The sequence below is a fragment of the Chaetodon trifascialis genome, chromosome 11 (genome assembly GCF_039877785.1).
Source record: "Chaetodon trifascialis isolate fChaTrf1 chromosome 11, fChaTrf1.hap1, whole genome shotgun sequence".
NCBI lineage: Eukaryota > Metazoa > Chordata > Actinopteri > Chaetodontiformes > Chaetodontidae > Chaetodon > Chaetodon trifascialis.
The window spans coordinates 16,059,063-16,082,412 of NC_092066.1; the positions used below are offsets into that span (position 1 = coordinate 16,059,063).

Consider the following 23,350-nt stretch of genomic DNA (forward strand, 5'->3'; position numbering starts at 1 on the left):
CACACACACACACGCACGCACGCACGCACACACACACACACACACACACACACACACACACACACACACACACACACACACACACACACACACACACACCAGCAGCAGCAGCAGCAGCAAACTTTCTGCTTCAAAAAACACGCACAACCGCTCAAATCAAAACACAACACAAAGCAGCACTAAGTCATAAAACTATATTTATAAATAAAAAGACATTTTTTTTCCTCGATAAAAGAGTAGTGTGAAAGACATGGTAAGAAATTTTTGTCTCACTATACATTATCACAACACAGAGTCTGAAATTGCTCTGGTTAACAGATGAAAATGCAGCTGTGTAGTGTAAAAATGACTCTTGAAGCTGGATGCTCACGTTTAGCGTAAAATGAAACTAGTTGTGACCAACTACGTATATAATAAAACAAATGCATTCTTACGGTAAGAAGGACTGCGATTCTCTTGCACTACATACACATTTTTCCCCACTTCTTTCTCTCTTAAGTCAAGCAAACGTTTAAAAAGTCTGAATAAGGTTAACCGTTAGTGTTCACTTCAGCTTTCTTTCGGGTTGTTTTTTTTCTCGTTAGAAGTCGGGGAGAATTGAAAGAAGAGAAGGAGGGAAGAGGCTTCTTTCTCTCAGTTTTGACGTGAACAGGGGTGGAGGAGGACAGAGAATGAGATAAGGAAGGCAGAGAGGAGGGAAGAACAAATGAAAAACATCCATGTAGAAAAGCGCTGAGTCATCGTCCCCAGCTGTCCAGTTCCGCTGCCTCCCTCCTTCTCTTGCTCTTTGTCCTTACTCAAACGCTTCCCCACTGAGCAGCAGAAACTGAGAGAGGCGCTTTGGTTCCATCTTGAGTGAGGGGGGTTTCTTCACTGAAGAAAGTATGGCCACTACTACTAGGAGGAAAAGCACAAGAGAGGACAACATTTTCTCTCAGCACACACAACAGGGTTTGTTCCATTTCTGCTTTTAGGTAAGTGGAATCAAGGTCTTGGGCTACAGCTTTTGCAATCTTCCCTCGCTCCTGTCCTGTTGTCTTTCTCAGCCTTCTAATGACACAAGAAAGCCCAATCTGCTACTTCGTTATCGGTCTGTGTTACATCACATCAACAAAGAACTCCCCGGCATTGCCCACCGCCAGGCGCAGAGACTGGCGTGAGGCAGTGAGCTCAGGGGGCACAGAGGCGAGCTCTCTGCCCGGTGGGGCGCCAGGTGCGGCTGTAGACAGGTGTGGGGGTTGGGGGGGTAGGCCAGGGGGGCCATACACAAGGCCAGGACCATAGGCTATTGAGTGGGAGTGGGAGTTGGCGCTGCGGTGGCTGAGGGAGCTGCGGACGCTTCGCTCACTAGGGGGAGCCACTGAGCGCTCGCTTGGAGCTCGGTGGCTCCTGATCTCCGTTTCGCTGCCACTGCCGCCGGACTTCCGCCCCTCGTTCTTACTGCAGTTTGAACCACTGCTTCCTGTAGACAGAGCAGAAGAGACGATGATTATTATCTGAGTGTAACATACAGACACATGTTTTTTTAATTAAGTCTGAACGACCTACTGAGTGAGACACTCACTCCCATCTGCGTGTCAGCGACGTGACGCAGGCAGGACTGACCCGGTTTGTGAGAGACTCTCTGGAGAGCTGCATGACTAATGCGGACATGGCCACTGAGCGTTCACTGCCTTTCACAGGCATCGCTCTGCCATTACTGAAGGCAATTACATGTTTTCATTTTATTGCCACGAACAGCCTTCTTGCTTTGGGGGTAAATTCTTCATACTGATGAATTTAAAAACCACAACAGTTTCTACGCTTAACGGAACATTCTGACATATTGAGAATCACACTAGTGGCCATCAAAGCCACAGACAAATGAAAAGATTTTATCTCTCTGCATCTTTCAGATAGACAGGTCTGGCACTAATTCAACACCAACTACAAAATAAATAAAATACACCTTGTAAACAACTCCAAAACTGATGTTGTGTCTTGTAATCTAATTAACTATCCAGCAATACATTCAATGTCAGTGAGCAACCACAAAATGAGGACAGGCCATTTGAGTTGTAGTCAGTGGGCCCAGCTGTCAGTAAATATCTCCACTGCGTAAGCAAACTACTCCTAAAACCACAGTGTCTGCTTTTCTATTTCTACTCGCTAAAATAAACAAAATAAAACATGTAAACAAGGCAGCTTTAGAGCTGCTGGAAGGAATACATTTCACTCCTTCAAGTCTTTGAAGTAAGCTAATTTAAAATGCACTGGACCTACAGATGGACAGCAAGCGTGGAAATAAAAATGAATGTTGATATTCTCATCTGGCTCGAGGTAAGACAGCAGACGAGACGTGAAACATATGTTGGGAGTAATCCTTTAAATCCGTCTGTGCAAAGTGACAAATCTCTGTAGACTTGAAAAGTGGTTGTTAAAGGTTTGTACTTTGCTCCTTCATAAGAAATGCAGCTGTAGTTTGCATGAATTCATATCAGCTGCGTTGACTTTTTACTGTTTTTCTGTTGCCCGTAGGATCTGGAGCTCTGCCTGAAGGATCAGGTTTTAGATATGTTTTGGGAAAACCATTAGCGTGTTTGCAATGTAGCGTACAACACAGTCACTACATTTACATGCAGTCAATATTCGGGTTATGGTCAATATTCTGGTTTCTGAAACATTCGGACTAACCTGTTTACATGCGTGAGCAGACGGGTAATCAATTGGGATTTCCCGATCAAAACAGCGACGCACGGACAACGTGTTGACGCACGGACAACGTGTTGACGCACGGACAACGTGTCGACGCACGGACAACGTGTTGACGCACGGACAACGTGTCGATGCACGGACAACATGTCGACGCACGGAAAACGTCATGATGCAATACGCGTCATTTCAGCTTCTTCTTCCTGTATCTAAAAACAACAACAACAACAACTGCGGTAGCAGCCGCCTTCATTTGCGCTTTGGTGCTGGTACTGACCCACCACCAGTACTTGACACTGTTCTGTCTCACTTTCTTCATTCATGGAGGGAAATTGGAAATGGAGCCGGAGCTGTGCCATCCATATCCATGCTGCCTGCACTCAAAAGACCAAGATTCCTTGCGAATAGAACATGCGCAAAACACAAATTAAGGTTCCGTTCGATGGGGATATTCTGATAGGCGTATACATGACCAAAAATTCGGGTTAGAAAAGGAGTAACCCAGGGGTCATATTCGGGTTTTTCAAAAGGGTTATTAGTGTTTACATGGCCGTGCGCAACCGGGTTATTGCTGATATTCCGGTTATGAAAGGGTTACTTGACTGCATGTAAACGTAGTGAGTGTTTGTAGACCACAGATGGATAACGGAGAAAAGGAATCTGCAGTCACTGGAGAAGTTTCTCTGGACATTTTGATCCATGAAACCATGAAAACTTCTTATCATCAACATCTATCATTACTGATACGAATTCCAGGTCACGACTGCTGCAGTTCTTTGTGAAGGAGCAAACCACAAACTTTACATAGAAAAGGTGAGTGTTTGAAAAAGATAAGACTTTGGATGGAATATATAATGTACAATATTAATATGGCATTAATTTCCTTTTCCACACTACAGATTGCTGGTTATGATGGACACACATAGCCTGGTCGAACTACACTCACCACTGTGCTGGCTTCCTGCACTGCCGGCGCCTGGTCCACCGTGGAAGGGCTGTGGCAGGTCGTATGGGTGTGGAATGGGGAACTGGTAGGGCATGGCCATGGGCCAGGGGGCAGCCCCGGGATGGGGCAGAGGGGGGAGAGTGTCCTGATCTGAGGCTCCCCCACTGGAACCATCATGGTCATGGAGAGACAGGTGGGTCATGTCTGAGAGAGATAGAAGAAAAACTGATTTAGACACCCCACTTGCAGGAAACTTGGATGTGTACAGTTTGTCCTGCTGACTGTGTAGACGCCGCAGGACGCACACATACAAACAAGCCAAACGAGCACTTTTAGGGCAAAAGCTCAAAGCAGATCTCAGCTAATCACAGAGCAGAGAGTCACTCACTGCCGCAGAGGTCTCCAAAGATATAGTAACACTGTTCAGAGAAGGTGATCTTGTTGACAGTGTGTCGGATGTAGCCAGCCTTCAGCAGGTTGCTGGCGTATTTGCGGGCTTCTCTGCGATCTGAGAACCCTTCCACATGATGGAAGAGCCAGTCCACCACGTCAGAGCCTGAGGACACAAAGGCGCACACATCTTAGGTCCTGGACATGTCATTTTACTCATCATGTCTATGACCATTTCATGATACAGAATAACATCCAAGATGATTTGAATCAGCTATATTTATGAGACATTTATTTGTCCACAGCTCAATTTAATGTTCAGAGAACTGTTTTGATGTAAGAGGCTTTAAGGCATCACTTCAGTCACATCACTGAGACACACTACACAATAGTCTATGAACTGAAGTGAGCAGATAAAGAACAGGGATGTGTATGAATACCAAACGCTGGACCCTCTGCTCTCACATACCAATAAAGGCGTTAGCGATGGTTATCTTGAGCCACATCCTGTCCCGCACCTCCAGACCTGACTCGGGGCAGGCCATGGCCTTAGCAACTGTTGCCATGTCGCTGTGGATGGAGAGATGGAAGTCATCGAATCCTGGGAAAGATCAGAGGACAGGCGTTAGCACAGGAGCTGAAGTAGTTTGAATCTCATCGGTCTGAAATCTGGATGAGATTTTTATGTTTAACAAAGGAATTAATCTCACATGAATATCAAAAAGGTACATTTTGTTTGGTTTCCTACAAACTCAATGACAACACAGCTGAGTGCTGTTATGGTATCTAGACAACTCCAAAATTTCCCTCAAATAATATTTGGTTTCCTGTGGTCTTGACTGTAATTCCAGCCCTGTTCTGTCTTGACCAAGACTCACACTGGAATAGGCTGGATCTTCACTTGACGGAGGACTTTTGATTCATTCAAGCTCAGCTGTAGTCCAATTCAAACACTATTACATCGTTACATGTCATCTGACTAAGGTTCACTGCATTCCAAGATAAGATATCCTGAGAAAGTGTTCTGATTTACCTTATGTTGTTCCCACTTCCCTTCAACATGTCTAAAGTACGTCTGCTTCAGTCAGTGATTTCCTTTCTTTTTCAGGAAGCACTGTGGCCCTCCACATGTTCACAAGGGTGTGAACGTCTTCTCTTGAGAGTATTGTACATGTGTACATTTTACATTGTTTCAGTTTTCAATAACTTGATAAGTACATGACTAAATATATTTCTAAATCCTTGAAGGAGAGACGTAATTTAAAACTTATTTGGTATTTGTCAAATCATTTTTCAAACCTCTAGTTTAAAATACTTCCAGCATTCACAAACACACCAATTTATTTTTTCTCACATAAACCGGATTTCCCTTAAAGTTTCAATTTCGTGCAAGCTGCTGCGGCTATGCACATTAACAACATGGACAACCTTTATGCAAAACTCAACCTTTTGAGTGGCTGCATTGCACCATGTCCTGTTGAGGCTTTTGTCAGTGGGGAAACTGTTGATCCCATCTTGTCCGTGACAGATTTCTACCTGTATGACGGTTGAACACTGGTGCAAAATAGTGAGTGTAGAAAGAAGCCATCACACTAACTTTGAGGCTCCAATTATACTCCAAACTGATGTTTAGGATAAGACACTTTTCTTCTTTTAAACTTCACCTTTTTTGAAAGAGAATAGGAGATGGAAACACCTTTTCTAAATTTGGTCAAACGTATCGAGCCTTCTTCTTCTTCTGCTTCACTGCAACCTCAACTTCTCTTACTTCTCTTCTACTTCTGATGAAGCTACAGTTTATTTGCTTCAAACCACTTTATGGAAACGCACCTAACTTGCATTTTGTTTTGCTTTCATTTCTACAATAGTTTGCTTCAAATTTGCTTGAGAATTACATGGGAACACAAGCAAAAAGTATCAAAATTATTTAGATTTTTCCAGCCTTTCTGTAGCATGTGATCATGTGAAATGTATGTTCTGTCTGAGAGAGAAAATCTACATAAACCTAAGCCATGGTTACAAAAGTGTGTTGAGAGAGGAAAGATTTTTTTCCGGAAAGAAAAAAAACCTCCACTATTCTTCCAAAGATTACAGGGAAGATGAGCGTTGTGAGTTATGGCTTAGTTTTGACAAGAGTTATTGAGCAGATGGAAGCTATGAGGCTGAACACAGTAAAATCTGGAACAGAGAGAAGTCACAGGAATGCAGTAAGAGGGCAGGGCCACACTCAAATTTACTAACACGACTGAGGAAGATACGGATATTACTGCATTTTTGGAGGTCAGAGGGTGGGGGCTCCAACATGAGAGCTGAATGTTCAAATCCTGAAATGCCAACAACCCTGGAGGATTTAATGCCTCATCATAATAGTGTAAACAGTCAAATGTATCTAAGTGCAAATAGGTTATCAAAAATCCAAAAGAAAACATAGCACATAATGTAAAGCTGTAAAAACAGCAAATTCAAACAGGAGGAAGCGTGAGCAAAAATCTTTAGAGACAAAAGGAAAGTAAATGGAAAAGCATGACTAAGAGTTAAGAGAAAAGTGCCACAACGAGCCGCTGCAGGGAGTGATGTGACTCACGCTCAGTCTCAGGGATGGAGCTGCTGATGGAGGAGCTGGTGGAGGTGACGGTGCTCATGGAAGGGCTCATGCCATATGCAGGGTACACCCCAGTCATGGCCGCCGTGTGGGACACCCACGCGGCTGGGTCAATGGGCCGGATCGGCTCACCTTTTGAAATAAACGTAGGATACACAGTGAGAGCTGGTGATCTGAATCATGCCAGAGCGACACACACTAAAACAGATGGCTCTGCATGTGTTTGCAGGGATTCATCTTGTTTACATGAAAAAGGAAAAAGAAAGACAGACACTCACTCCTCGGCAAAGCGAAGCAGCTCCGAGGGTTCGGGTCCCAGCACTTAGCCACAGTCAAAGTAATGGGGCTGGTAACAACCAGAGGAGAACAGATTCACTAAACTTCACTAGATTTTGGCTAGGTCATCGTTTCAAAACTGCATTTTATGCAAGAATATTTCAGTGTACCATTGTTAAAGAACATGCATGTAAGTGTAACTGTGTGCCTGACTGCTGCTTACCCTGGTTTGTGCACGATGTCCCTCAGAACTCGAACTGCATCGTCATTGCTCATGTTCTCAAAGTTTATGTCGTTTACCTACAGGGATAAAGATGAAAGGAGATAATCAAACAATCTCTCAGCTTGTAAAAATGTATTTGTAGAAAAATAGGATTCATTATGACAATAAAGGATGGGCCAAACACTAAAATGCTGTATTCCTGTATAACCTGGTATAAACCTCTCACAGAGTTACAGTTATTCCAGTAAGTCCCATTACACAAACCCATTACTGGAACTGTTCCACATGTGGTGCCTTATTATAATTGAGATGTGGGTTTTCAGCAAATAATGAAGACAGAAAACAATCACCACAGCTGATTGAAACATATGACCATACAACATGACACTCTACATTATACTGTCATGTGTTTGAGATGGAAATGAGAATAAAGGGGGAAAGGAACAGAATGCAAAACAATAGTTGATAAAATCATAAAGTTGAGAACAGTTCAGAAACAGATTGCTTTAATCTTTTACACATGGCCATCTGAATAAAAAAAAAACCTTGACGGGTCTCACATTACTAAGTCCTTTTACTTCACTGCAGGTGCCGGCACTAAACCCAAACACAACATGCACTGACTGAGCCGCGCACACACACAAACACAAACACACACACACTTTCCTGGTCAAAGTCCCAGGTATTCACACACACACATTTTTTCATGCTCTGTGCACCTCTCTCCCTCTCTCTCTCCGTCTCACACGCACATACACAAACCCACCTGCAGCAGCATGTCCCCGGGCTCGATGCGTCCGTCTGCAGCCACAGCCCCTCCCTTCATGATAGAGCCAATATAGATTCCTCCGTCTCCCCTCTCATTACTCTGACCTACAATACTGATGCCCAAGAAGTTGTACTTCTCTGTGAAGAGGAGAGGAACAGTCAGTGTGCATCCAAGAATGAAATGAAGCAGCGGCGAAGTTATTAAAGATGGAAAAGATGACCACGAACTGCATCAATATGGAACAAATTGGTTACACTTGCACATTTTCCCCATCTTGTGAAAGGAATTTTTGAACTTAGGCTGAGTGTGTGGCCGTGTAAGGAGGCTTTATTCTGACAAGACTGCTTGTCCCAACAAATCTAATTGCATTCTGTGTGCAGCGTCCATATGCCCAAGTGACTTACCCATGTTGAGAGTGACAGTGATGATGTTCAGAGACATGGTGGAGTCTGTGATGCTGCTGAATGACGAAGACTGGGGGGGAAGAATGACGAAAATTGGAAAGAAAAAAGAGAAAAATGAGAAAAAGAACACAAGTGCAATAAAGAGGGTCTGGGGTTGATTTGCAGTCCTGTACGTCCAAAGTGTGTGTGGCCTCACCCTGTCCATATTGGAGGCCTTCGGTTTCCGTCGGCGACGGCGGTGTCGTCTCATTAGACGAGAGGAGCTCTGCTCCGTGGAGCTGCTAAATCTGAAAAGAAGAAAAACACATATTTTTATAAACTATTAAGGATATACCGAGAACAGTTTGAAGCTTGGTTCATAATGCTGACATTCGAACTGTGTAAGATTGCTTCTGACTCGAGTGATCCGAGCTCTGTAAAGTCCAAAAGTCAAAATGAATTGTAATGTATTATTTATTTCATATTAGTTGGTGTTTAAAAATGTTTAACTGTGGTCAAAACACTACTTGCTCTCCCACTTGCCACACACAAACCACGACAGATCATAAATAATAGATCATGAATAAAACCACCTGGACAGAAACACAAGCCACTTTCCCCATGTCATTCGTCTAAACACCAAATTAAAGCCTTTCTGTTAACTACATAATAAAAACCATTTAAACTCTGTTTCCACAATAACAGCGGTGCTTGCTGGGAGTTAGGATCAATTTTAACTTTTCTATAATGGCACATAAGCCACTTCATTTAGAAGTTATGACCTGACTGGTCATCAAATCACTGATGGACACAAATATCCAGAAATGTCTTTCTGCGGCGGAGAGAAACCCATACAGTGACGAAGCTTTTATCCAGATCTATTCGGAGCTGCATCAACAGGAAAACATCCTGAGAGATGCCTGAAAACTGAGAACAGCAGAGTCTCTAAAGTGGGCTGGAGATATTTCTACGACTCCTGGAGGAGAACCCCACAAAAACCACCAGACTAATCTCGTACTAATCTCTGCCAAGACCCATCAACTGCAATTCCAGATGCATTCCTCAAGCTAAAATGCCTGCTCTCATCAGGAACTGCAATTATGAGCAACAAGCTGAAAAGCTACACAGGACGTCTGACCTGCTGGTTGCGTCATCATCCTCTGAATCAAAGCAGGAAGTAGACTCCAGCTCGCTGCTCATGAAGGACGAGCAGCTGTCGTACTCGGCTCCCCCTCGTCCCATTGCCCGCGATGAGTAGCCGTTCTGCCTTGCACCTACAGTGAGATCATCATTTTGATTGCGATGACACCAGTATACACAAATACATGAAAATATAGGTGTTTCATTAAAAATGCTAAAAGCTCAGATGTGGCAATTCTGGAAATGAAACTGATACAGAGTACAATGAGAAAAACACTGACCGTGGTCGTTGGTGTGTTTCCGCCGCGGCCTCTCCCTCTCTCTCCTTTGCGACACCATGGAGCCAGTCTCTGTGTCATTGTCCAAACTGTCCCGACCGCTTGCTGCTTTCCCACTTCAGACAGAGACGGTGCACAGAAGCCAAAGGTGGTGTTAAAAAGAGATGGAATTACACCGCATCTTATCAAGGCAGTTAAGTTCATTTAAGAGCCACTAAAGCAAATGTTTACAGACTGTTTTGAGCATAAAGTCTTCTCTGGCTCAGTGTACTCAAGGTTGCACTCTGTAGCTGAATATTTATCAAGAACTGCAATTGCAACCCTATTCTTATGTTGATTGAAATATTTTTCATTACCTTAATTTGCCATCTATACATTTAACACTTTGCTTTACTTGCAGAACCGGACTGTACTCACAAATGTGAAAACTGGCAATGACTGGCAAGTGTATTGAAAAACTAAAAGACTGGTGACAGGAAGTGGAAATCAGTGCTCCACATGACCAATTCAAATGTCTGGATTAAGATAACCTCATGATATGCCAGGAGAAGAAAATAGGTAGATTAGTTTCCTCCTGAGCAGTCACAAGATGTCATACTTTCCCCATTCAATTTGCAGCTTCCTCTGGCACTGAGCTTATTAAGAAACACAGACAGACTCATTCAAGACACACGCACTGAGCCAAACACAAAGCACGCATGGCATCTCCCTCGTTCTCTCACACACACACACACACACACACACACACACACACACACACACACACACACACACACACACACACACACACACACACACACACACACACACACACACACACACACACACACACACACACACACACACACACACACACACACACACACACAAAATCTCCCAAATGCATGCTATAAGAAACACACCAGTGTCTTTTCTGAATATACTGACTGATAAGAGGGCGGTCTTGAGTCTCCAATGCCCCCGGTCCTCTCCAAGGGGGGTGCCGCCTCTAAACTATCCACCACTGAGCCAGCGTCTGTGTGGGCCCCGTCTCCAGAGACCAACTGTCAACAGGCAGAGAATCGGGTCAGTCAAACACTCAAGTGGGAAGAACACACTGACAGACACGGAGCAAGTGGGCAGCAGACCCCCGTCAGAGCACTGCTGTGTTTATACCACACCACAGTTGAGGACTGGGTGGTATATCGTTTTAACGCCGCTGCTTCAAGTCTGGTCAGCATTTAGGGGCAACGTAAAAATTAATTTGCTTTCTACTAATGTCCCTCTGAAAGACCAAAGCTCTACAAAGGCAGCTGAGTTGTGAAAGGCAGAGCGTGCGCCAAGACTTGCGATCCGTCTACCTGACAGCGTTGCCTAAGTCACCAAAGTGTGGGAAAAAGAGGGATCCAATAGACCATGACTGTGTTTTCAGGGGAAATTATATGACGGGTAAATTCTACCATTAGGATAGTGGGCTGTTTACATTTCCATCTTTTTTTTCCCCTTTTACTTTGAGCAAATTCCAGTGAACGTTAGTCCTGCTCACTCAAGATCCATCCGCCATGGAGCTTGACTTCTGCGGCATGTTGGATGTTGTCCATATTAGATAGGAAGCACGTGCATGCATGATTTGCATGCAAAATGAGTTTAAAAGCTCACATGAAATCAGTGTGAAACAGTCTCCACTATTAGCAGGCAATTGTAGGTGAAGTAGCTAATACTTGCTCACTGTTTATTTCATACCTGGACTATTTTTGTCTATAATTCAGAACCTTTTCAACAAGTACCGTGTCCTGTATCTGCTGTGAATTTTAATCAATACATCCATCTGTGTGAGTGACAGAAAAAGCGAGACAGCGACTCTGAATGAAAGCAAACTGGCAAACAAATGAAGTTTTGCAGGGAGTCAGAAGTGGCCCATCCACTAACCAGTTTAACGATTTTGTGGTGAAACAAGGCAAACAGGCAGACGTAATAGTAGTAGAAAGTTAAAACAATAATGAACATGAGCTCTGCTACTCATTTTGTTTTCGCTTTTATCCAGTTTATACCTATATACTGTATTTGTACTGTTTTGTTTTCAGCGACAGGCAGTCCACTATGTGTGAAGAAAGGGGGAAAATGTATTTACAGCAGGACAGTTGAGGTGCACTAAGATAAGGTGTAAAGAAAATAATGTGATATACAAAATTTGTCAGCTGACAATAAAATACAACAGGCCAGATGGAGGGTGCCGGCCTGGTGTAATGTGATGATAGCGAGCCAGGCCCTCAGACCCCAGAGGACAATCAATCAGGTCATTGAAACAACAGATGAACGGTGGAGACAAACAAATGGACGCACTGTGACAGAGATAACATTTCATTGTACACGGAACATTTCAACAGTCCCTGAGAGATAACAAACAGATTAAAAGACACACACAAAGAGTGAAACTGGCTTTGAACCACAGCCAAACCAAACCTTCACGCTGTCTAATGAAAGTGACTACAACGCAGGGACACATCAGAACAAGCATGCTGGATTGAACACATGCATGTTTAGTGATAACGCTGTGTTGATGACTCTCAAATAAAACTTGGAATTATAACCACACTGCATTTAATTAACGAATGCATCAGCCTTTCACATCAAGACACAGAACACTCTCACTCTCACTTTATTCTCCCCACCCTGTGAGATTCAATCTTCTTGTTAGATGACATGCAGTGAGGCTCTTTGTTATGGGGTGTTTTCCTCCTATCCTGTGATTTTACTTGCTCTTAATTCAATTTCAATGTCAAGAAGAGAGGAAGGGAGGCTGTGCACCAGCACCAGATGTCTCTTGTGTTGTGCAGACAGGAGAGTTATTGCTCAGAGCCTCTAAATGAGACACTACATGCAAGTACATGCATGTGTTGCGTGTGGTGACTAGCATGTGTGAGGACTCGAATGAAATTACTTAAAACACATTGCATTGTAATGCCTTTTCTTAAAAAACGTCCTTCAAAACACAAGAGCAGGGTGTCTGCATTCGTGTGTAGCTCCTAGGATCATTATGTGATAATGACATTATCACGCAGAGGCTGAGGGCTTCTCCCTGGAGACAGAATATGGTCGTGGCCACTGGTCAACAGATGGGAATCATTGTTATACATGCACGCACGCACTTGCCACACAGCCACTTGACCACACAAATACAGTGAACACAGGCAAGCGCACAACAACAAATAATTAAACAAATCCGAAAATTACTCCAGGATGTATTTTCAACCTACCCATGACACCACACGTCCATTAAAACAGGGCAGCTTAGCGTTGTCATCTGATATTTCCTCCTTTACCACCCTGTAAAGAGAACAAAGCTCTGTTTCAGTAAACCTTTACCAACACAAAAGCACTCTTGGGGCAATAAAACATGAGGCTACATTTAGAGGCAATTGAGATGGGCAATACTTCCATTAGTCAGGACAAGACACAGACAACTGGGACATCCAATGCTGATTTGATGGTGCTCTTAGTACACCGTTTTCACACACTGCCACTCATATATATTCAATATTACCTATAAAAAATGTCAGTGCTGATTACTGTGTAATGAAGTTATTTCCTAAACCTTCCTGCAAAGATAAAACTGCTCCTTGTTGCTTTCACCAGGGTGAGGAAATGACATATTTAAGGAAACAAAGAAAGGATAAAAGCAACATTTCTGCATGCAACTGTGTAATGCAATCCAACTGAATGTAGAGTAGGAGCCAGTGAGTAGAGGGGGTGCAGCCAACACACGTCCGAAATAAATCAAGCATTATATATAAGAAGTCTTTAGTGTCTGTCCACACAGCAAGTGCTGCTGAAAAGGAAAGCTCTTTGCTCTGAAACGACAGGCAAGCAAACGTTCGTGTGCAAACACGGTTTCGCCAGAATGTTTTTAACCAATTCAAATGTGTGAATTTTCAGCAGAACTTCCGAATCAATCTTCAACAGAGTGCTTGCTTGCACAATGTCAGGCGGTACCTCAACAACACACTGTCAAACAGGCCATAGGACAACTCAACCTCAGACCACTGGCCATGACGAGATTAGCTGTGCCTTTCAGAGAAGAGGGAATAGTGATGGTAAGTGAGACTTCCTTTGAGAGTCTTGGTAAATATGGACACCAGTCTCTATTCCAGTCAGACAGGTTACTCAATCAATACCACAGTAAAGGTTTCAATAGTTTATTTGCAGAATATACCTTCACTCATACCAACATGAAGAGCTGTGGCTCCTTTTAAAAACATGTCTGTCCCACTTGCAAATGTTAAAAATTTCTTGCCCCACCCTGGTTTGAATTTAGCCAAAAACAACTTTGGAAACCTGGCTGAAATGTAACAGAAACAGCACATTTTGGCCCTTTTTAACTCTGCAGAGGGCACTGTCTGGAGGAACATAAAACGTCTACTTTTCCAGCCGTGTTTTAACACAAAAGGACACGCTCATAAAGCTGCCACAGTGATGAACAGAGCATTCCTCAGGCCAACTCTGCATTCCTCGGGCTAATAGACAACAACAGCAGGGGCCTGCTGGACTCACTGACTAGCTTACTGAAACCGGCCGTTCACATTCTGACATTAGCCTGTTAGCATAAACATACCATACATTAGCTACACAGCAACTGACAGCAGTACCCTCAGTAACTGGTTATTATCAGTTTTGCTACCTGCCCTTGTTCCCACTTTCTCTGATATGGATTAAAATGTCATTCAGGACTCTAGCTGGCGTTCGTGAAACTGACAAATACCAAACTTGGTCAGACGAAGGCAAGGCACAAGACAGAGGGGCTAGCCACACGAGCAATGTAAACAAACGGGGTCGGGACGCTGAACAGACCTGCTAACGATGGGAGCTCTGCGCTAGCAGCTAACAAAGGATCTGCAATGGACGTAGCTAGCTAATGATCGACTGCCAGGTAACGTTCAAACTGATGACAAGCCAGCTGGAGGAGGCAACAACCAAGTTTACGTTAATCGAGCTGCACTAACGTAAGGGGGTGTTATGTTGATTCCATGATAAACACAATAAACCCAGTAACAGTTACCCGAAGTCATCGTCCATAGATTTAAAGAAGAATTTGTAATTTGGTTTCTTGAGGACATTTTTGAAGTCTGCCAGAGTGACTTTGTCCGCCGGCACCGACAGTTTCACCAGATATGGTGTCTCCTGGTCGTCGAGGTGGTAGATAATTTTGGTCTCCCCCATCTCGGACTGCGGCTAAGGCGAGGCAGGCAGGGTGCATCAAGCCGAGGGCCTGGCAGGCTCCCTCTCGGGCCCCGACTCCCCGTGGCGCTGGCGGCTGCTGTGCCGTAGTCCTCCCGGCTCTCCGTGGCTGACCGACACGCTACGCAGTCCTGGTTCTCTTCTCTACGCCAGCTCGCTAATGCTTCTTTACCTGCCTTTCTATTCAAAAAAGCCCCTTGATGCCCCACAAAATGTCCTAACACCGTCCGAAGACTGAATCGCGTCGGTTCCCGTTTGTATTAAACTTCCAGTGTGCCGCTGAAAGCTTAGAAATATCTGAAAAACTGTTTGAAAACGCAGCAAAGATAAACAGTCACTGAAGGGTCGGCTTTCCCTTCTCGCTAGCTGCCAAGCTCGGTACTTTGTTGCACACGAAACTGCACAGAATCACCCGAGCCTGTCTCGGTTGAGCGCCATCCACAGGAGAGGAGGAGAAGTACAGCATTCCTGCTGCAGCGCATGAGCGATCAGGGGCGGTCATACAGCTCCCGCAGTTCCACATATGGCCACTTCAGGCTGGCTCCAAAAGTGAATCAATGCACCCCCCCCCCCCCCATCTTAAAATGCACAACTTTACAGCAGACATAAACATGTTTATAGCCTGGTAAGTAACTGTTTTGGTCTCTACAGCTAATTTTCCTGTTCCTGGCAGCTGTATGGGGGTACATTTTTATGTAACTTCCTAATTTAAGTTACATTAAGGCTTTAAGTTATGCATAATTATAGGCATGGTTGGTTTGAGTGACAGCTAGCTGCTAGGTTACAGCAACCAGGCTTCATTCAGCATGCCTCAGCTCCACCTACACTCCACCTGATGGCCCATTTTTGGATTAGCTGGGAGTTTGGCAGAGCCAGGCACTGCAAAGATGGACATTGCGAGAACCACTGAGCTTCACAGTGAATCTTCAGTATCCTATGGGTGACTTCACAGAGACTACGTCCATGTTTCATACAGTCTGTGGATGAGGCAAACTAATTTCTGCATGTCATATCTGCTTCATATTTTGACAGATGGCATGCCATATCTGGTTAACTACACGATGCAACATTCATTCCACTTCTCTAACAGGGTTATGTATTGAAACTATTACATGGCATTATCAGAGTTTTAGTTTCCAGTAGAAAACACTCTCAAGTCAAATGTGAATATGTACAGCAACCGCAGTTTATTTGACTGAATGAATTTTGCCATTACAGACAACACAAAGCGAAGAGTAAATATAACATATCACTCAATGGACAGTTAGTGAAAGTTTCTCAAACAATCAATAAATGGTGTACAAAATGGAGAGTCTGAAATAGACATGGTCTGTCTACTTTTTAAAACATCACTGATATCATCATCATCATCATCATCATCATCATCATCTACTTAAATTCTGTCACTCCAGTAGACGGACATGACAATAGAATATTTTTACGTACAAATACAAAAAGGGGGGGAGGGTTTGGTCTCTTTCTCTCTCTTTTTTTTTAAATAAGCTCTGAAGGCTGCGAAGGAGCAGAGTGGTAAGGCCGGTCTCAATCGTCTAGAAAGTCATCATCAAGGTTAACGTCTGTGGTGTCGATGTCATCCAGCTCCATGTTGTCCAGGTCTACTTCCAGCTCGTCCAGAATCTACATAAAAACACGCACAAAGGAGAATCACTTTCTACAAGATTACTTTTCTCTTAAATGTTCCAATTATTTCGTATGTCACTGTATATTTTTTCACGGAGAGAGCGAAAGACAGATGTCCAACCTTATCTTTTTGTGAGAACGCAGGGATTTGGTCCTCCTCTTCCTCCTCCTCTTCCTCCTCCTCTTTGTCCGCTGCTGTTGGAGCGGCAGGTTCAGGCAGTGAAGACATTACAGCTGCTGCAGTGACAGGAGCTGCAGCCACTGACTCCTCGCTATCCTGTGTCTGTCAGGAAAGGTGAATGACAAAATGTTTGAATATGACTGAGCACTGATTCCTCTTTTTTTAAATCCTTTTGTAAAATCATATTTTTGCAGATTACAGAAGGTGCAGAGGGTGAATAAAACTTGCTTGCAAACAGTATGTGATCAGTATTAAAGTAAGCTGAAGAAAAAACCTTGGAGACATGAGGGATGAAGGTTCCTTTGGGCTCGTATCCCTGAGCCTCCTCCAGAATATTCCTGTCTTCATTGAGCTGAAAAGTGATTGAGATGGTTGAGATACAACTACAGATACAGTGTCTGCACACAACACAGTTACCTTATGTGTCGAGTTACAAACTCACCGTGACAAGAGGATAATCTCTGGCAGGCCTTGTGGTGCCCAGGCAGGTCTCTCGGAGGTAATGCTCAGCTGCAAAGGCTTCTTTCAGCCCGGGGAACAGATTCTCATATTCTGTAGGGTCTGCTAGGGACTCAGCCGCCTACAATGAAAATCCAGTGTAACGTGTCATGGTCAAGAAGAAATAGCCACATACTCAAACTTTATTCAGATTTTACACAGATTCCTTGCCGTAGCAATAATCCCGTACTGACCTTCTGGTTGACCTTAGCCAGGTTCTCCCTCCACAATTTGACGACGCGGGACACCTGACTGGGCAGGTAGGTGCGAGCCAGGAAGGCAGCTTCAGGTAGTCGGTTTGTCCTAATCAGAAGCTCCAAACACTGATCCAGTCTGTGGAGAAAGACGGAGAACAGTCACACAGGTCGCCACATATTCCATTTGATCAATACACATCTATTGCCTGACTTGTCCACCAGTGTCACCACCTTTCAGTCTCACACATCTGGTACTCACTTTCCCTGCAGGAAGTAGGTCATGAAGGCCACATTGTTCTTGCCATCCCTCTCCGCCCCCTCAGCCAGCTTGCCCACCATAGTGGCGTTACCGGAGGCTGTGGCAAGGAGGAGCAGGCCACCATAATCCTGGGCGTGGTGCAGGCACTCCTGGGCCAGGCTGAACTGGCACTTACTGATAGCCAGCTCTGCTAGCTGCTTCCACTTCTGCTCCGACTGCAGGGGTTAGAATGACAAATATGAGTAACGAATAGTGAGCCTCTGGCAGTGTTTTAAGATGTGGAAAAGGCGTGATATGCTATACAGAGTGTGCTCTAACCTCTGCCTCCACAGCCAGCTGGTAGGCAATCTTCAACTCTCCCAGCTGCAAGGCCAGCTCAAACCTGTGCTCTGGGTCTGTGGACACGGCCAGCGCCTGCTGCTTGAAACCCTGAAGAGGCAAACACACAAAATCCATCAGCATGCCACAAGCACAAAGTGTACATCCTTTCTGGATTTAAAAACAAACCAACCAACAAAAACCTAACTATGACATCAATTAGAATATCATCAGCTATCACATCACAGTTGGTGCCACTGCACAACCTCATCATAGTCCAGTCTCTTATCAAGTTGGGTACCAAAACTACTGCATCTTTTCTGTTTTTTAAGCTCAATTAACATTAAACTGACAGCCTGAATTAAAAGGGATATCAAGTCCTACTGTATTTGCTTACCTGTTTCTCCAGGAAATGTGCCACCCTGGTTCGCTGCTCTTTAGGAATTGTGGGCAGCACCTTGTCAGCCATGCCAAAGTCCCTCCTCATTACGGCAGTCTGGTACTCCAGGACGGAGACCAGCAGGGAGTAGCTGACAATGTTGAGCTCCTTGTCTCCCAGGTACAGACGGTCATCTTTTGGTATGTAACCTAGCAGGTACATGGTCCTGTAAGGAGAAAAGGGAGCAGGTGTACAAGATGCAGCTATCACATCATCTTTTTGAGCTGAGCTGCTGGTTTTCTAGACTTTGTAGGCAACTGTGGAGGGTTTATTGTTATAAGAATGAAGTTTCCAAGTTGCCAGTAAGATTTACATAGTGCCCACAGTCTTTAAATATACCATATACCCACTTAAATTCAAGCTAAACACTGTATTTGTACCTGTCCAGGTGAGCGATGGTGACGATCTCTCCTCCTACATAGTAGTTGAGTCTGTTCACAGAGCTGGTGTAGATGAAGCAGTCTCCTACCCAGAGGCCAGTCTTCACAATCTCCTGGATCTCTCCCTGGACCTGGACATAAAAAAACAGGGACAGAGAGGTGATAGATGTAAGGTATGGTTTTAAAGTGAAGAAAACACCGCTCCAGGCTACATATAAAGCACTAAGTTGAAGCTATGCTAACAACAAAATTTGGAATAGCACTGGGTATAAATAAGATTAATTAGTACACACATTAAAACAAGTCAATATTTTCAGCACATAAAAGTAAAACTAAATAAATCAGGGCTCCTAGTCAGAGATGTGAATGCATACACATCCACACACCCACCTCAAAGGCATCTTCAATACCATCCTCAGTCACTCCTTCATTGTTCTCTTGAGAGGCAGCTACTTTATCTGCCATATAACGCAGAATAAAGAAGGACTCCTCTGTAGCGATGCAGACCAGTTCACCAGAGTCTGACCAGAAGATCTGGACAAGAGAAAATGACAGTGTTACTAAAATTACTGGACAACAGCCTGCGGCAGCTATTTAATAAAATATTTACATACAACATTGTTAAAGATCAAAATACAGCAGCACGAAACTGCCTTCGTAGCTACTTACACAAAAAAAAAATCAAAATGTGTAGAACTAAATAATTGCCTCCCTCATCTCATTGCCAGAGACTACACTTATATTGTACTGAGACCAGGACCTAAAAAGGAAATGAACAGTGGGCCATCTTACATGTTTGGGCTGGATCTCGATGCGGCGGATCAGCTCTGTGTTCTCCCAGTCATAAAATGCCAGGCCATTCACTGACCTCACCCCAAGCAAGAAACCTCCATAGATCCCTGCAGGGAAGAACGGCAACACATCCAGTGAAGAAGACAGTGGGACCCATCTGCTTCCAAAACCACAAGTCTACCACACAACAATGCCCACTTTACCTTCAGCTCCAAAGTCAGGCTTAAAAGATTTCTTTTCTTTGAAATTTTTGAAGATTTTGACGATACTGTTGCTTTCTCTGATGGCATATCTGTTAAGAAAAAAAGAGTGTATCAGTTAATTCTTAACTCTCTGCTACAGAGATATAGAGCAGGGACGTATCTCACCTATTTCACACATCATACTTACTCAGATGAGTCATGTGCCCAGACAAACTCCTGCGCTGAGCCAAAGCTCTTGTTCCTCAAGGCCATTGCGGTATAGATGATATACTCTCCATCTCCACACACCACAACAAACCTGGTGCACACAAAAACGCACAAAGGAGTGACAAAGATCTTAGTATAAATTCACCTCTTATCTGGCTACAAGATAAACATTTGTGACGTCAGATTGCCTGGGCTGAGTGTACAGTATGCATACCTTCCATTAGGGTTATGCTGGATGGTTTGGGGGTAAATTTCACAGCTGCCCATGTCTTTGACAGCCAATGGCAGCCTCTCTCCATCCTTGATCTCAGCGTCACCCATGGCCTTCAGGTTGGCCTGCTGTATTTCACTGTGTTTTGCCCAGATGATCTTTCCGTTAGTGTCCATAGACATGGCCGGCTCCTCCCGACCCACCTACAGCAGGGGGCAGAATGATAGGAAGAGAAAGAAATATTTTAGATTTTAGTTTTGGGTATTTAGTTATATAATTCAGATTTTGCTTGTTTAAATAAACAATGGTGTAAATTTCAAATGGCAATTTTTGTTGGAGTTTCCTTAAAGTCATAATACATTTTAAAGAACTGCTCTTTCTTCCACTCACCTTAATAATGATGCTGCCTTCGTCGTAGCCCAACGCCACATTGTTGGAGCCCCTGAGACCGCACACACACCACACTCTCTCCATGCCATAATTCAGAGTGCTCTCCAGGCGGTAAGTGCTGGAGTGCCAGATACGCACCGTACCTACAGAGGAAGGAGGTAACGTTGCATGAAGCAGTGATCAGTGATGCCATGAGATGAGGTCTTTGTGTATGCAGGTGAGGATGAGTGGGATTCCTGCTCACCGTCCTCTGATCCAGTGATGATGATGGGCAGCTCTGGGTGAAAGCTGACGCAAGAGACATTCTGGGCGTGTCCCTCCAGGGTCTGAACACAGGTCTTATTCTACAGCACACACAGAAGACAGTTGATATGTTTATATTTAGACACAATGCAACGCTCACTGAAAGGATGCATACATTCTTTTTGATCTATCAACTTTTATAGTAAGCTATAATATTTGACTTTCTATAAAACATAACACACAAAAGACAATTTCTCAGTAGGAAATTAGCCTGTGCCCCGCTTAAGTGCTTGTTAGATCCATGATGACTGTTCCTTCCCCCCTGAAAGAAAAGTTTTCTAACCTGATAGTCCCAGATCTTGACTTGGCGGTCATCAGCCCCTGAGATAAGGTAGGGCTTGTCTCCTCCACTGTAGTAATCAATACAATTAACTCCTTTCTCATGACCCTCCAAAGTGAAATTGGGAGAGGAGGAGCCAAGCTGCCAAACCTGAAACAACCCAGAGGACATGACAGAGCATCACTGAATGTACTTTAATTATGTGTTAGGGAAGACTAAGCTCAATTAATAGTCATTAAAGAAGCTGCAGTGCTGCAGTAGGATCTGGGCATCCTGCAGCACTAAAAACCAATAACAACATAAAATTAGCAGCAGCAAAGGAGACAACAGCAAGCTGCGTCTACCTTAATCGTCCTATCCAGGGACGCACTGGCAAACTGGTTGTTGTCCTTGGGGTTGATGACAATCTGCATAACATAGTGTGTGTGACCCTCAAACACCTGGCTGCACGACCACTTCTTCTCCCAATCCCACAGTTTGATCAACATGTCATCTGCGCAGAAACAGAAAGCCATTCATGCAAGTGTGCACACAAACATACACATATATATATATATATATATATATAAACAGGGCAGCAGTATAAAGACAAATGTAAGTTTCGTGGTGAATAAATTACAAGAGTCTAGTATGTTACAGATCAAAATAACATGAGTTTACTTGCGTACCACTGCTGGTGAGGATGTAGGGCTGTGTCGGATGGACAGCGATGCAACGGATGTAGTCAGAGTGAGCTTCGAACATGTGGACCCGCTCCAAGGTATTGTAGTTGAACACACGGATCTGCATGTCATCCTGCACAGGGAGAAAAAAGGAGAAAACGCATTTAGGCTCATACTCTATACTACTAGTCTGTAGTTATAGATGACAAGTGTCATCAATGCAGACAGTTAGATGTCACTCACTGCTCCAGTGATGACCCAGTTCTTCCTTGCCACAAACTTAGACGCTCTTACAGGGAGGTCACATACTTCGAAGGTCTTGACGAGTGTCTGAAAGAAAGAACATTGTTGAATTGGCTATTGTTTGCTGCATCATCACTGCGGTTAAGTGTCTGTCAAATCAGTCTGTGATTGTAAATTAACAGACTCAAACATGGATTGTTAACCATCATTAGCCGTCTTTCTACTTTGTATGGGTGGGCTTTTGATTCGTACCTGTGTTTCGTGGTTCCACACACAGACACTGCCGTTGTACAGACTGGCCAGCATCCATGGCTCAGTTGGGTGAAGGTCCACACTCTTCACTCGGTCAGACCTGGCTGTCAGCCTCCGCTTAATGTCCAGCCTCAGAGGCTGAAAGATAGAGGGTATCAGTGTCTTTTCCTATGTTGTTCAAACTTTCAAGATGAGTTGCTTTACAGAGTCATTTAACGATTTAATAAGAACTCTTTGGCGTCGATGTTGAAACCCGGAATCGTATGGCAGGTATTAAAGCCACAATAACCGTTAGCATGCTAACATTTCTCCCAATACATTTCAGTGGTTCCAATAATCCTGTATTTATACGTCTTATAGTCATTTAATCGACAACTGACTCAAAATAACTGTAAGCACACACAAAGCGTCCAAATAGCAATACTTAGAAATGTTAGAAGCCCTTAGCTACAGCGCTAACGCAAGCTAGTTAGCCGCTAAGCTATTTACAAGGATGCATTATTGACACTGCTTAACCGTCCTTTTATAAAATGAATTGGATGACATGCGCGGAAAAGAAACATGTTGGTAACTACGTTAAATTTCTCTTACCATGTTTTATCCCTGCGTTGTCACAATAAGATCAGATAAATGTGTGGTGAACAACTGCAATCCGGGTCCAAATGTTGCGACTTCAGTTAACAGAGCACTGGGTACTGACGTGGAAGTTCCTGAAAGTCGATCTCGCGAGAGTTACACCTTGGAAGTGGTGACGTGACATGAAAGTCGGTCAGCTGCGACTGCGGCAGACGATGGGCTGCCACGGTGACAGGAAAAGAGAACCTGCTCAGTTTGTCGCCAGTGGTTCTGCCGTTATACCAAGACATTTACTCATTTGCTCTATTTCATATTCGTCACAGATTACAAACATCAGTTGGAGGCCAGTTACAACACATCACGAGAGTGCATTTTTTTGTGTTTCATTTCAATTCAATTCAATTCA

General features: G+C 43.9%; 2 protein-coding genes across 2 annotated transcripts; both read right to left on the reverse strand.

The window, feature by feature from the left end:
• Positions 1–180: 180 nt before the first annotated feature.
• LOC139339192 (segment polarity protein dishevelled homolog DVL-3-like) lies at positions 181–15,341 on the reverse strand. The gene is made up of 15 exons (XM_070974690.1): positions 14,734–15,341; positions 12,935–13,004; positions 10,626–10,741; positions 9,702–9,814; positions 9,419–9,554; positions 8,498–8,588; positions 8,302–8,371; positions 7,895–8,034; positions 7,129–7,205; positions 6,908–6,975; positions 6,612–6,761; positions 4,497–4,628; positions 4,026–4,193; positions 3,638–3,841; positions 181–1,462 (listed from the first exon to the last, which is right to left on the reverse strand). Exons 1-15 carry the CDS (start codon positions 14,892–14,894, stop codon positions 1,098–1,100), a joined length of 2,061 nt encoding a protein of 686 aa, XP_070830791.1. The 5' UTR covers positions 14,895–15,341; the 3' UTR covers positions 181–1,097.
• A 735-nt stretch (positions 15,342–16,076) lies between these two features.
• Positions 16,077–23,102, reverse strand: copb2 (COPI coat complex subunit beta 2). The gene is made up of 22 exons (XM_070973967.1): positions 22,960–23,102; positions 22,369–22,506; positions 22,117–22,203; positions 21,880–22,006; positions 21,556–21,704; positions 21,215–21,361; positions 20,873–20,972; positions 20,629–20,771; positions 20,242–20,441; positions 20,008–20,118; positions 19,821–19,909; positions 19,618–19,724; positions 19,216–19,359; positions 18,826–18,956; positions 18,404–18,611; positions 18,007–18,117; positions 17,689–17,903; positions 17,427–17,565; positions 17,177–17,314; positions 17,009–17,086; positions 16,675–16,836; positions 16,077–16,550 (listed from the first exon to the last, which is right to left on the reverse strand). The coding sequence occupies exons 1-22, from the start codon at positions 22,960–22,962 to the stop codon at positions 16,455–16,457; spliced, it is 2,823 nt and encodes a 940-aa protein (XP_070830068.1). The 5' UTR covers positions 22,963–23,102; the 3' UTR covers positions 16,077–16,454.
• Between the last annotated feature and the right edge of the window lie 248 nt (positions 23,103–23,350).

Bases quoted from the DNA above. Each gene is read 5' to 3' on its own strand.
- LOC139339192 (XM_070974690.1), bottom strand. From the start codon at position 14,894: ATGGGGGAGACCAAAATTATCTACCACCTCGACGACCAGGAGACACCA. The intron at 9,555-9,701 runs GTCAGTGTTTTT...ATCTCACTGTAG, and splicing joins GAAACACACCAACGACCACG to GTGCAAGGCAGAACGGCTAC. The intron at 3,842-4,025 runs GTGAGTGACTCT...TATCTCTCTCAG, and splicing joins CTTTGGAGACCTCTGCGGCA to ACATGACCCACCTGTCTCTC.
- copb2 (XM_070973967.1), bottom strand. The intron at 18,612-18,825 runs GTACAAATACAG...TTCTCCTTACAG, and splicing joins ACCATCGCTCACCTGGACAG to GACCATGTACCTGCTAGGTT. The intron at 17,566-17,688 runs GTGAGTACCAGA...CTTTCTCCACAG, and splicing joins ACCTACTTCCTGCAGGGAAA to ACTGGATCAGTGTTTGGAGC.